This window comes from Rattus norvegicus, chromosome 19 (genome assembly GCF_021556685.1).
Source record: "Rattus norvegicus strain SHRSP/BbbUtx chromosome 19, alternate assembly SHRSP_T2T, whole genome shotgun sequence".
In the NCBI taxonomy this organism is placed as follows: domain Eukaryota; kingdom Metazoa; phylum Chordata; class Mammalia; order Rodentia; family Muridae; genus Rattus; species Rattus norvegicus.
Window position 1 is genome coordinate 48,023,367 of NC_141552.1, and position 15,048 is coordinate 48,038,414.

Here is a 15,048-nt window from a genome sequence, read left to right on the forward strand (position 1 = left end):
TTAAAAGAAGTGCTGGACTTTTTCAAAGACTTTTTCAAAAATCTAATGAGATGATCATTTTTTTTTCAGTTTGTTTTTATATGGTAGGTTAAATTGATGGATTTTCATATATTTAGCTTTCTCTGCATCCCTAGGATGAAGCCTACTTGGTCATGGTGGATGATTGTGTGTGTGTGTGTGTTCCTGAGAGTATTTTATTGAGGTTTTTTTGAATCTATGTTCATAAGAGAAACTGTCTGAAACTATCTTTCTTTGTAGAGTCTTTGTGTGGTTTAGGTGTTAGGGTGACTACAGCCTCATTAAGTGAGTTTGACAGTGTTCCCTCTGTTTCTATTCTATGGAATTGTTTGAGGAGTATTGGTATTACCTCTTCTTTGAAAGTCTGATAGAATTCTGCACTAAAACCAGCTGGTCCTGAGTTTTTTTGATTGGGAGACATTTTTTTAATTTATTTATTTTATATGTGTGAGTACACTGTAGCTGTCTTTAGACACACCAGAAAAGGGCATAAGATTCCATTACAAATGGCTGTGATCCAGCATTTGGTTGCTGGGAATTGAACTCAAGACATCTGGAAGAACAGTCAGTGCTCTTATCCACTGAGCCATCTTACCAGGACCTCTTATTAAATATTAAGTACTGACCAAGAGATGGACTTTAGTTAGGGCCATACCCTAGAATTTCTCAGCTGAAATGACCAGGTATTGCATGTTGCAAGAGTTTATAAGGACACAACTAGAGGCCACTGTACTTTCCCATGAGACTTTGCTCTTAAACATTGAGTCATCTCTCCAGCCCTGGTTGGGAGACTTTTAATGCCTGCTTTTATTTTCTTAGAGCTTATACTTTCCCTGATCTTGATTTAACTTTGGTAATTGGTATCTGTCTAGAAAATCGTCTATCTCATTAAGATTTTCCAATTTTGTGGAGTACAGGTTTTTGATGTAAAACCTAATGATTCTTTGAATCTCCCGTTTGTTGTTATGTCTCCCTTTTCATTTTTGATTTTATTTATTTGGATACTCTCTCTATCTTTTAGTTAGGTAGGCCAAGGATTTTTCTAGCTTGCTAATTTTCTCAAAGAACCAGCTATGGGTTTCTTGATTTTTTTTTTTGTATTGTTCTCTTTGTTTCTAACTGATTGATTACAGCCCTGATTTTGATTATTTCCTGCCTTTTACTCCTCTTGACTGTGTTTGCTTCTTTGTTTTTCTAGAACTTTCAAATGTACTTCTAAATCACTGGTAAGTTTCTAATTTCTTTATGGAGGTATTGAGTGTTATGAACTTTCCTCTTAGTGTTGCTTTCATTGTGTCCCATAAATTAGAGTATGTTGCACCTTCATGTTCATTAAATTCTAGATAGTCTTTAACTTCTTTCTTTACTTCTCTCCTGACCCAGTGGTCATTTAGTAGAGAGTTGTTCATTTTCCATGACTTTGAAGCTGATGTTTCTGTTTTGTGGAAGGTCCAGCTTTAATCCATGGTAGTCTGATAAAAACAAGAAGTTATTTCAATTTTCTTGTATCTGTTGTGACTTGTTTTGTGACTGACTATATAGTCAACTTTAGAGAAGGCTCCAGGAGGTGCTGAAAGAAGATATATTCTTTTGTGTTTGAGTGAAATATTCTGTAGATATCTGTCAGGTCCATTTGATTTATAATGTCACTTAATTATCTCACTGTTTATTTTTTGTCTGGATGTCCTATTGATTGGTGAGAGTTGGGGGTTCAAGTCTCCCACTCTTAATGTATGGGGTTTGGTGTGCAATTTAAGCTTTAGCAATGTTTCTTTTTACAGATGTGGGTGTATGTTTGAAGCATAAATGTTCAGAATTGAGATATCATTTTTGTAGCTTTTTTCTTTGATGAGTATAAAGTATCCTTCCATGTCTCTCTTAATTAAAAGTTAAAAGTAAATTGAACATTTATCTTATTAAATATTAGAATGACTACTCCAGGTTGGTTCTTGGGTCTGTTTGCTTAGAAAACATTTTTCTATTCCTTTAATGTGAAGTAATGACTATGTTCATGACTGAGGTGTGCTTCTTGTATGCAGCAGAATGGTGGATTCTGTTTATGTGTTATTTTTATTGGGGAATTGAGTTCATCTCATGTCAAGAGATATTAATGACTAGTAATTGTTAATTCTTGTTGTTTTGATGTTGGTGATATTAGTGTGTGCACACGCGCGTGTGCCTGTGTGTGTGTGTGAGTGTATGTGCGTGTCCCTTATTTTGTTTTTGCTGGTATGGAATTATGTATTTCCTATGTTTCTTGGGTGTAGTTACTTATCCTCCTTGGGTTGAAGTTTTTCTTCTAGTATTTTCTGTAGAAATGGATTTATGGATAGATATCATTTAAATTTGGTTTTGTCTTGAAATATTTTGTTTTCTCCAAGTGAGAGTTTTGCTGAATAAAGTTGTCTAGATTGGCATCTAAGGCTTTTTTAGAGGTTGCAAGATATCTTTCCAGGCCTTTCTAGTTTTTAGAGTCTCTGTTGAGAAGTTGGTATAATTCTGATGGGTCTGCCTTTGTTGCCTGGCCTTTTCTCCTTGCAGTTTTTGATATTCTTTCTTTGTTCTCTAGATTTAATGATCTGATTGTTATGTGGTAGGAGAAAAAAAAGTCTTCTTTTCTGTTTCAGTCTAATTAGTGTTCTGTAAGCTTCTTGTGTATTTACATGCATCTCTTTTTTGTTTTTTTCTTCTATGATTTTGTTTGATTGATCCTTGGAGTTGGGACTTTTTATCTATTCTTCTATTCCTCTTATCCTTAGGTTAGATCTTTTCATGACGTCCTAAATTTCCTGGATGTTTTGTGTAAGGAATTTTTTAGATTTAACATTTTCTTTGACTGATGTATCAATTTCTTCTATCTTATCTTATACACCTGAGGATTTCTCTTCCATTTCCTATATCCTGTTGGTGATAGTTGTGTCTGTTGTTTCTGTTCTCTTCTCTTGGTTTTCTATCTCCAGGAGTCCCCCAGTTTGTGCTTTCTTTAGTGCTTCTATTTCCATTTTCAGGTCTTGAACGGTTTTTTTTATTTATTTATTTATTTATTTATTTATTATTTTCCTCTATATTCTTTTTATAGTTTACAGCACAGAAGATAGACAACATTAAAAACATGTACTTGCAAGTAGAACAACTCCTTTAGAAAAATATAGTGAATGGATGGAATCTACTGTATGATAAAATGCTACACATACCATTTAGTTGCTGTCAGTAAGAAATTTTCTTATTTTTTAAAAATCCAAATGCTGGCATTGTCCAGAAAATTTTAACAGGCTTATTTATAATTGTTATAAAATTGAGCTGTTAAAATGTGTTCACTGAAACAGTTTGCTTGCATTAATGCTTTACATCTTGCATTTATATTAAAAATTCACACACAAATGAACGTGGAGAAACTGCCAATTCCTGATTCTGTCCTCTATGTTTTCACTGGCAATCATATACTTAGGTACCTTTGACCCTATAGAAAAAATATCTAACATTCAGAACTACTGATAACAGGAAGAAGAGAAAAAATAATTTTTAAGAATGAAATGTTTCCCCTCATAGTGGACTCTTAAGCATGATCTCCACCTATGCGGCTTGCTAGCTGGATATCTTTTGGCATAATTGTTACACGTTTGGCATGGATAGCACACAGATTGGTATCTTCAAAAAGGCCAACCAAATAGGCCTCACTTGCCCTCTGCAAAGCACCAGTAGCTGCACTCTGGAAGCACAGATCTGTTTTGAAGTCCTGAGCAATTTTTCTCACCAGACGCTGAAAGGGGAGCTTGCGTATCAGAAGTTCGGTGGACTTCTGATAGCATCTGATTTCGCAGAGTGCCACAGTACCAGGCCTGTAATGATGAGGTTTCTTCACCCCTCCAGTAGAGGGCGCACACTTGCAAGCAGCTTTTGTAGCCAGTTGTTTCCTGGGTGCTTTAGCACCGGTGGATTTGAGGGCAGTCTGCTTTGTATGAGCCACGGTATGGACACCTCCTTACTTACCACCACCCCTTCCCCTTTTCCTTCGGCAGGAGCTCAGCAAGCGAGAGGCGGTGCTTGGCATTAGAGAGCCTCAGCGCGACAGAAGCTGCAAACACAATTGAAAAATCCCTGTAATTCTTAAGGGATTTATAGGTTTCCTCTTTAAAGGCCTTTACCTGTTTGATTTTATCTTCCTGTATTTTTAAAGGGATTTCTTCATTTCCTCTTTAAAGACTTCTGTCTTCATTAAAGATTGGATTTAAGGTCATTTTCATGTGCTTCAGTTGTTTGAGACTAACCAGGGCTTGCTGTGGTAGCTCTGCTCTGAAGGCGCCGTGTTGCCCTAGATTTTGTTGGTTGTGGGGTTTTTTGTGAGACTTTAGCCATCTGGTTGTCCCTGGATGTTACCGTTGTAGCAGATATTAGGAGGGGGCCTAAGATGATCAGGCTTCTGGTCGGTATTCTTGGGCTGAACAAAGGGACTCAGGGAGTGGTGCAAGTCTTCCAGCAGTTGTTTGTGCCCCTGAGGACACAAGAGGAAGGGAATTAGTGGGTGGGGTCGGTAGAGAGGTGACTGGACAGTGGAGGTCCAGGGAACAGCAGCCTGCTCATGGAAGCTAATCAAGAGCTGAGAATTCGGGGGGTAGGGGAAATTCCTTTTTTCAATTGTTTGTTTTGTCTTTTTAGAACATGGTCTCACTGTGCAGCCCTGGCTTGCCTGGACCTACCTATGTAGAGCAGGCTGGCCTCAAACTCACCGAGATCCTCCTGTTTCTGCCTCCCTAGCTCTGGGATTAAAGATGTGTCACACCGTGGCTGGCTGTTTTTTCAATTCTTTGAATAAGCAAGAACCTGAAAATGCCTGATCCAGACAGGCTTAATGACAAGTCCTATTGGTGAAAAGTTGGACGCTAAAAGAGCAGCAACTGCTAGCATTGGGCGTCACACAGCCACAGCCTTCCTTCTTAACTGGTTGGGTTGTCTAAAGCCAACCTTCAGCTCTTCAGTCAAAACAAGAACCTGAACGATCCATATACATCAGCTGAGAGCAGAGCATTTTCAGTCCATCGCATATCTGTTAAGACAGGAGAAGCCAGCCCGCTGTGGTGGCCCATGCCTTTAACCTCAGCATCTCAGAGGCAGGAGGCAGAGGTCAGTCTGATCTACACAGTGACTTCCAGGACAGCTAGAAATTATATCTGATAAAGTAAAAACAAAAATAAACAGACAAAAGTCAGAAAACCCTAATGAGAATAGTTAGTCGGTTACTCTTTGTGGATCACTGAAGCCCAAGGGGGGAAATTCAGAACTAGACATCAGTTCACTGGGGGAGAAACCGGAAGGTCACAGATGGGGGCTCTAGAGAAATGACTCTTACCACTTTAAGAGCAGTTGCGGCTCTTGCCCATACCCACGCACACTGTGCCTCACAAATGCCTGTAATTCCAGTTCTAATGAATCTGGTGCCCTCTTCTGGCCTCTGTGCGTACTGCATGCACAAATAGATTAAAAATAAATAAATAAATCCTTTTTTAAAAAAAGAGGAACACTGAGACAGATCGTTGGAGAATTTATTAAGAGAGTTATTAATGTCATGAAGAGACAAACAGACAAAAACAGCATGCCAGGGTCTCTGAATAGAGACAAATGGGAGTTTCTTCCTACATATTTATGAAGATGGAAGTGGTTTCTCAACCAGCTTGATTCCAGGCAAGTGGGAAGGCAGAAGCAGAAAGAAGGATATATGGCCACCAATACCCACAGTGATGTAAATTTACTTTCAGACAACACCAGTTCGGGAGCATAAAAGTCACGGGATTTTCCTACAATCAGCCCCTCCCTATCAATAAAAGAATCAGAAACTACTGCAGAGTCCTGAACCAAAGGGAAACAAATGCACAGAAAACTTCAGACCAGGCAATAGGGTTGGAAGTTGGTATTTTGGGAAGCAGTTATAGAAGATGTCTGGTACTCCCAGTCCCTTAAAGTTGGGGTAGATGGTATTCATCACTTTATGAATTATTGATGTGTTGACATTTTAAGGAATGATTTCAAATAATTATGGTCTTAATAGGGAGGGAACAAAAGAGCTTAGACTCAGGAATTTTTCTCTTTTTTCATCTTTATTAACTTGAGTTTTTCTTATTTACATTTCAATTGTTACAACCTATCACCATTTCCAGGGCAAACATCCCCCTAACCCCTCCCCCTCCCCATCCTTCCCCATTACCACCCTCCCCCCAACAATCACATTCACTGGGGGGGGGGCGGGTTTCAGGCTTGGCAGGACCAAGGGCTTACCTTTCCACTGGTGCTCTTACTAGGCTATTTATTGCTACCTATGAGGTTGGAGCCCAAGGTCGGTCCATGTATCATCTTTGGGTAGTGGCTTAGTCCTGGAAGCTCTGGTTGGTAGACATTGTTGTTCATATGGGGTCTCAAGATTCTTCAAGCTCTTTCAGTCCTTTCTCTGATTCCTTCAACAGGGGTCATGTTCTCAGTTCAGTGGATTAATGATGGCATTCGCCTATGTATTTGCTGTATTCTGGCTGTGCCTCTCACGGGAGATCTACATCCAGTTGCTGTCGGCCTGCACTTCTTTGCTTCATCCATTTTATCTAGTTTGGTGGCTGTATATGCATGGGCCACATGTGGGGCTGGCTCTGAATGGGTGTTCCTTCTGCCTCTGTTCTAAATTTTGCCTCCCTATTCCCTCCCAAGGGTTTTCTTGTTCCCCTTTTAAAGAAGAGTGAAGCATTCCCATTTTGGTCATCCTTCTTGACTGTCATGTGTTCTGTGAATCTAGGGTAATTCGAGCATTTGGGGTAATATCCACTTATCAATGAGTGCATACCATGTGTGTCTTTCTGTGATTGGGTTACCTCACACAGGATGATATATTCCAGTTCGATCCATTTGCCTATGAATTTCATAAAGTCATTGGTTTTGATAGCTGAGTAATATGCCATTGTGTAGATGTACCACATTTTCTGTATCCATTACTCTGTTGAAGGGCATCTGGGTCCCTTCCAGCTTTTGGCTATTGTAAATAAGGCTGCTGTGAACATAGTGGAGCATGTGTCTTTGTTACATGTTGGGGCATCTTTTGGGTATATGCCCAAGAGAGGTATAGCTGGGTCCTCAGGTAGCTCAATGTCCAATTTTCTGATGAACCTCGGACTGATTTCCAGAATGGTTGTACCAGACTGCAATCCCACCAACAATGGAGGAGTGTTCCTCTTTCTCCACATCCTCGCCAGTATTTGCTGTCACCTGAGTTTATGATCTTAGCCATTCTCACTGGTGTGAGGTGAAATCTCAGGGTTGTTTTGATTTGCATTTCCCTTGTGACTAAAGATGTTGAACATTTCTTTAGGTGTTTCTCAGCCATTCGGCATTCCTCAGCTGTGAATTCTTTGTTTAGCTCTGAACCCCATTATTTGTCTCCCTGCAGTCTAACTTCGTGAGTTCTTTGTATATTTTGGATATAAGCCCTCTATCAGTTGTAAGATTGGTAAAGATCTTTTCCCAATCTGTTGGTTGCCGTTTTGTCCTAACCACAGTGTCCTTTGCCTTACGAAGCTTTGCAGTTTTATGAAATGCCATTTATCGATTCTTGATCTTAGAGCATAAGCCACTGGTGTTTTGTTCTGGAAATTTTCTCCAGTGCCCATGTGTTCGAGATGCTTCCCCACTTTTTTTTTCTTCTATTAGTTTGAGTGTATCTGGTTTGATGTGGAGGTCCTTGATCCACTTGGACTTAAGCTTTGTACAGGGTGATAAGCATGGATCGATCTACATTCTTCTACATGTTGACCTCCAGTTGAACCAGCACCATTTGCTGAACATGCTATCTTTTTTCCATTGGATGGTTTTGGCTCCTTTGTCAAAAATCAAGTGACCATAGGTGTGTGGTTCATTTCTGGGTCTTCAATTCTATTCCATTGGTCTATCTGTCTGTCTCTGTACCAATACCATGCAGTTTTTATCACTATTGCTCTGTAATACTGCTTGAGTTCAGGGATAGTGATTCCCCCAGAAGTCCCTTTATTTTTTAGGATAGTTTTAGCTATCCTGGGTTTTTTGTTATTCCAGATGAATTTGCAAATTGTTCTATCTAACTCTTTGAAGAATAGGATTAGTATTTTGATGGGGATTGCATTGAATCTGTAGATCGCTTTTGGTAAAATGGCCATTTTTACTATATTAATCCTGCCAATCCATGAGCATGGGAGATCTTTCCATCTTCTGAGGTCTTCCTCAATTTCTTTCTTCAGAGGCTTGAAGTTCTTATTGTACAGATCTTTTACTTGCTTGGTTAAAGTCACACCGAGGTATTTTATATTATTTGGGACTATTATGAAGGGTGTCGTTTCCCTAATTTCTTTCTCGGCTTGTTTCTCTTTTGTGTAGAGGAAGGCTACTGATTTATTTGAGTTAATTTTATACCCTGACACTTTGCTGAAGTGGTTTATCAGGTTTGGTAGTTCTCTGGTGGAACTTTTGGGATCACTTAAATATACTATCATATCATCTGAAAATAGTGATATTTTGACTTCTTTTTCGAATTTGTATCCCTTTAACCTCCTTTCGCTGTCTGATTGCTCTGGCTAGGACTTTGAGTCCTATATTGAATAAGTAGGGAGAGAGTGGGCAGCCTTGTCTAGTCCCCAATTTTAGTGGGATTGCTTCAAGTTTCTCTCCATTTAGTTTAATGTTAGCAACTGGTTTGCTGTATATAGCTTTTACTGTTTAGGTATGGGCCTGAATTCCTATTCTTTCCAGGACTTTTATCATGAAGGGGTGTTGAATTTTGTCAAATGCTTTCTCAGCATCTAATGAAATGATCATGTGGTTTTGTTCTTTCAGTTTGTTTATATAATGGATCACGTTGATGGTTTTCCGTATATTAAACCATCCCTGCATGCCTGGGATGAAGCCTACTTGATCATGGTGGATGATTGTTTTGATGTGCTCTTGGATTCGGTTTGCCAGAATTTTATTGAGTATTTTTGCGTCAATATTCATAAGGGAAATTGGTCTGAAGTTCTCTTTCTTTGTTGGGTCTTTGTGTGGTTTAGGTATAAGAGTAATTGTGACTTCATAGAAGGAATTCGGTAGTGCTCCATCTGTTTCAATTTTGTGGAATAGTTTGGATAATATTGGTATAAGGTCTTCTATGAAGGTCTGATATAATTCTGCACTAAACCCGTCTGGACCTGGGCTCTTTTGGTTGGGAGACCTTTAATGACTGCTTCTATTTCCTTAGGAGTTATGGGGTTGTTTAACTGGTTTATCTGTTCCTGATTTAACTTCGATACCTGGTATCTGTCTAGGAAATTGTCCATTTCCTGCAGATTTTCAAGTTTTGTTGAATATAGGCTTTTGTAGTAGGATCTGATGATTTTTTGAATTTCCTCTGATTCTGTAGTTATGTCTCCCTTTTCATTTCTGATTTTGTTAATTTGGACACACTCTCTGTGTCCTCTCCTTAGTCTGGCTAAGGGTTTATCTATCTTGTTGATTTTCTCAAAGAACCAACTTTTGGTTCTGTTGATTCTTTCTATGGTCCTTTTTGTTTCTACTTGGTTGATTTCAGCTCTGAGTTTGATTATTTCCTGCCTTCTACTCCTCCTGGGTGTATTTGCTTCTTTTTGTTCTAGAGCTTTTAGTTGTGCTGTCAAGCTGCTGACATATGCTCTCTCCTGTTTCTTTTTGCAGGTACTCAGAGCTATGTGTTTTCCTCTTAGCACAGCTTTCATTGTGTCCCATAAGTTTGGGTATTTGTACCTTCATTTTGATTAAATTCTAAGAACTTTAATTTCTTTCTTCATTTCTTCCTTGACCAGGTTATCATTGAGTAGAGCATTGTTCAACTTCCATGTATATGTGGGCATTCTTCCTTACTGTTATTGAAGACCAGCTATAACCCGTCGTGGTCTGATAGGACGGATGGGATTATTTCTATCTTTCTGTATCTGTTGAGGCCTGTTTTATGACCAATTAATTATATGGTCAATTTTGGAGAAAGTACCATGAGGTGGTGAGAAGAAGGTATATCCTTTTGTTTTAGGATAGAGTGTTCTATAAATGTCTGTTAAATCAATTTGGCTCATGACTTCTCTTAGTCTGTCTACGTCTCTGTTTAATTTCTGTTTCCATGATCTGTCCATTGATGAGAGTGGGGTGTTGAAATCTCCTACTATTATTGTGTGGGGTGCACTGTATGCTTTGAGGTTTAGTAAAGTTTCTTTTATGTATGTAGGTGCCCTTGTATTTGAAGCATAGATATTTAGGACTGAGAGTTCATCTTGGTGGATTTTTCCTTTGACAAATATGAAGTGTCCTTCCTTATCTTTTTTGATGATTTTTAGTTGAAAATCGATTTTATTCGATATCAGAATGGCTACTCCATCTTGCTTCTTCAGGCCATTTGCTTGGAAAGTTGTTTTCCAGCCTTTCACTCTGAGGTAGTGTCTGTCTTTGTCTCTGAGGTGTGTTTCCTGTAGGCAACAGAATGCAGGGTCCTCATTGCGTATCCAGTTTGTTAATCTATGTCTTTTTATTGGGGAGTTGAGGCCATTGATGTTGAGAGATATTAAGGATTAGTGATTATTGCTTCCTGTTATATTCATATTTGGATGTGAGGTTATGTTTGTGTGCTTTTCTTCTCTTTGTTTTGTTGCCAAGATGATTAGTTTCTTGCTTCTTCTAGGGTATAGCTTGCCTCCTTATGTTGGGCTTTACCATTTATTATCCTTTGTAGTGCTGGATTTGTAGAAAGATATTGTGTAAATTTGGTTTTGTCATGGAATATCTTGGTTTCTCCATCTATGTTAATTGAGAGTTTTGCAGGATACAGTAACCTGGGCTGGCATTTGTGTTCTCTTAGGGTCTATATGACATCTGTCCAGGATCTTCTGGCTTTCATAGTCTCTGGCGAAAAGTCTGGTGTGATTCTGATAGGTCTGCCTTTATATGTTACTTGACCTTTTTCCCTTACTGTTTTTAGTATTCTTTCTTTATTTTGTGCATTTGGTGTTTTGACTATTATGTGACGGGAGGTGTTTCTTTTCTGGTCCAATCTATTTGGAGTTCTGTAGGCTTCTTGTATGCTTATGGGTATCTCTTTCTTTAGGTTAGGGAAGTTTTCTTCTATGATTTTGTTGAAGATATTTACTGGTCCTTTGAGCTGGGAGTCTTCACTCTCTTCTACACCTATCATCCTTAGGTTTGATCTTCTCATTGAGTCCTGGATTTCCTGTATGTTTTGGACCGGTAGCTTTTTCTGCTTTACATTATCTTTGACAGTTGAGTCAATGATTTCTATGGATTTTCTGCTCCTGAGATTCTCTCTTCTATCTCTTGTATTCTGTTGGTGATGCTTGTATCTACGACTCCTTATCTCTTCCTTTGGTTTTCTATATCCAGGGTTGTCTCCCTTTGTGCTTTCTTTTTCCATTTTTAATTCCTTCACCTGTTTGATTGTGTTTTCCTGGAATTCTTTCAGGGATTTTTGCATTTCTCCTCTAGAGGCTTTTGCTTGTTTATTTATGTTTTCCTGCATTTCTCTAAGGGAGTTCTTTATGTCTTTCTTGAAGTCCTACATCATCATGATCAAATATGATTTTAAATCTAGATCTTGCTTTTCTGGTGTGTTTGGACATTCAGTGTTTGCTTTGCTGGGAGAATTGGGCTCCGATGATGCCATGTAGTCTTGTTTTTTGTTGCTTGAGTTCCTGTGCTTGTCTCATTCTATCACATTGTCTCTGGTGTTACCTTGTTCTGTTATTTCTGACAGTGCTTATACCATTCTATAGGCCCGTGTTTCAGGAGTGCTGTAGACCTGTTTTCCTGTTCTCTTTCAGCCAGTTATAGGAACAGAGTGTTCTGCTTCCAGGTGTTTAGTGGTTCCTGTCTACTTGTCTTCAGGTGTTCCTGTGGGTGTGTGTCCTGAGTCCACTAGGCAGGTCACTTGGAGCAGAAAAGTTGTCTTACCTCTGGTCTCGGACCTGAAGTCGCTCTTCAGTGCCAGGTTTCAGCTCTCCGTGAGGGCAGCAACTAGAAGGACCTGCCCCGCTTTCTCTTGGGATCCTGTGCACATGGGGCTCAGAAAGCACTAGGCATTTTCCTCTAGAGTCAGAACTGTGGGCAGTTAGTAGTCTCCTCTGGCTTCCCAGGCGTGTCTGCCTCTTTGAAGTTCTAGCTATCCATCCCACAGGATTTGGGTGCAGGGAGCTGTTTGACTGGGTCCCTCCAGATCCGGGCATTGTCTGGACCCCAGCGTTGAGTGCCCATATCTTCCTGTTCCCAGAGGCCCTATACAGTTTCCTCTTGGGCCAGGGAGGTGGGAAGGGTGGGCAGTACTGGCGGTCTCCCCTGCCCTGCAGTCTCAGGAGTGCACACCTGTCTGGGGGATGGGCTCTCTCTCCCATGGGGTTTGGGAGTAGGGAACTGTGGGCTGGGATCAGCAAGGTTTGGGCCCCAGCTAGAAACCAGAAGTGCCCCATCCTGGAGGAATTTTGGATCTGGTTTCCTGAGTCCAGCAGGCAGGTCACTTGGAGCAGAAAAGTTGGTCTTACCTCTGGTCTCCGGACTGGAATCTCTCCTTAGAGCTGGGTTTCAGCTATCTGTGAGGTCAGCAACTAGAAGGGCCTGCCCCACCTTCACTCAGGACCCTGTGCACAGGGGGCCCAGATGGCGCTAGGTGTTTTCCTCTAGGGTCTGAAATGTGGGCAGAGAGTAGTCTCATCTGGCTTCCCAGGCATGTCTGCCCTCTGAAGGTCTAGTTCTCCCTCTCATGGGATTTGGGTGCAGGGAGCTGTTTGACCGGGTCCTTTCAGATCTGGGTGGTGTCTGGACCACAACGTTGAGTGCCCCATCAAGTGCGTTTTTAAAGATACAAGAAGAATACATGGAAAGTAAATCACTTTCTCAATGAATTCTGTAAGTTCTACAGTGGCGTTGCATGATTCATGTGTGTTATTAAAGATACAAGAAGAACTCATGGAAACTATATCACTTTCTCAATGAATTCTGTAAGGAGTAGCTTGACACTGCTTGATTCAATGCGTTTTTAAAGATACAGGTAGAATTTCACGGAAACAGTTTCAGTTTTTCAATGAATTCTATAAGTTCTACATTGGCATTGCTTGGTTCAAGTGTGTTTTTAAAGATACATGAAGAATTTTTTAAGTTCTACGTTATAGTTGCTTGATCCGTGTGTGTTTTTAAAGGTATAAGTAGAATTTCACAGAAATAATATCTTATTGAATTCTGAAAGTTCTACATTGGTGTTGCCTGATTAAAGTGTGTTTTTTTATACTATATAGAAGAATTTCACAGCAACAATATTACTTTCCAAAAGAATTCTGTAAGTTCTACATTGGCATTGCTTTGTATAAATATATAGGGAGAATTTCAAGGAAACAATATCACTTTCTCAATGAATTCTGTAAGTTCTACTTTGGCATTGCTTGATTCACATATGTTCCTAAATACAATAGAAGATATTTACAGAAATAATTTCACATTCTCAATGAATTCTGTAAGATCTACATTGTAGTTGCTTGATTCAAGTTTCTATTTAAAGACACAAGAAGAATTCCACAAAAACAATATCACTTTCTTAATGAATTCTGTAAGTTCTTCATTGGCATTGTTGATTCAAGTGTGTTTTTAAAGATCCAAGAAGAATTTCACAGAAACAATATCACTTTCTCGATGAATTCTGTAAGTTCTACATTGGTGTTGTTTGATTCAAGTGTGATCTTAAAGATATAAGAAGAATTTCAGGGAAATAATATCACCCTCTTAATGAATTCTGGAAATTCTACATTGGTGTTACATGATTCAAGTGTCTTTTTTAATGATAAAAGAAGAATTTTTCAGAAACAATATCACTTTCTCAATGAATTCTGTAAGTTCTACATTGGGTTTTGTTGATTCAAGTGTGTTTTTAAAGATATAAGAATTTCAGGGAAACAATATCACTTTCTCAATAAATTCTGTAAGTTCTACATTGGCATTGCTTGATTCAACTGTGTCTTTAAAGATATAAGAAGAATATCAAAGAAACAATATCACTTTCTCAATGAATTCTGTAAGTTCTACATTGGTGTTGCTTGATTCAAGTGCATTTTTAAAGATATAAGAAGAATTTCATGAAAACACTATAACTTTCTCAATGAATTTTCTGGACTTCCAAACTCTGATGTTTGGCTTGACCCAGTGCCTGGCACTCTGTCTGCAAATCAGGGACCTCAGACCCACTCTCTGGGCTGTAAAGTTGAGAGCAAAGTTGAGAACGGTTTTGGAAGATGAAATTGTTTCTCTTGGGTGACTGGCTTGGGACTGTGACTGGAAGCTGGTTCACATATCTGCAGACCTTCCAGGGTGCAGCCTAATAATTAGACTCAAGTAGATATAATATGGGCTGTAGTTTTCTACTTACCCCATGGTTTGTCCTAGAGTCAGAGAGTAAATCTTGTATGCTAGACCTGGGCTGGGTGAGGACCACATAAGATTGCATAGTCTAGCCACATTTGAATCATGTGACCTTGGGCATGTTACTTGCCCTTCCAGGGCCTTAGCTGGTTCACGAGTAACAAGAGATTAATAAAGCCTTCCCCATGGGGTATTATGTGTGCCCAGGAAACAGCAAGTATTCTCAGTGCTCTGCTCTCAGCAGGTGCCTGTTCTTGTGAGCATTGATTGATACCTGACATGGCTGAGTGCATGCTGCACTATGTTCATTAGCTCTAATCACCCTCCTGCAAGGCAGTCTAATTGGCATGATGTTGGAGGGGACATTGAGGAGCTCAGAGATTCCATAGACCTTAAGGACACACGGTTAGTAAGCTGAGATAAGATACAAACCCAAGCCCCCTCTTACCAACATCATCTGCCACACTGAGACCCCAGCACATGCTGAACTTCTACTGTGGACAAGGTACTGGTGAAGGCTCTGGTGATGTGGCTGAGTAAGGATGGCCACACCTCCATGTGCACAGGAGTTCTCTGATAGCTATTGTGCATCCCCATAGGGATGACTTGGTCCTT

General features: G+C 39.7%; 1 protein-coding gene across 1 annotated transcript; it reads right to left on the reverse strand.

Moving 5' to 3' along the window:
* Positions 1-3,574: 3,574 nt before the first annotated feature.
* Positions 3,575-14,915, reverse strand: H3f3al2 (H3.3 histone A like 2). Its single transcript, XM_087596696.1, has 2 exons — positions 14,882-14,915; positions 3,575-3,996 (listed from the first exon to the last, which is right to left on the reverse strand). The coding sequence occupies exons 1-2, from the start codon at positions 14,913-14,915 to the stop codon at positions 3,575-3,577; spliced, it is 456 nt and encodes a 151-aa protein (XP_087452822.1).
* Positions 14,916-15,048: the final 133 nt, after the last annotated feature.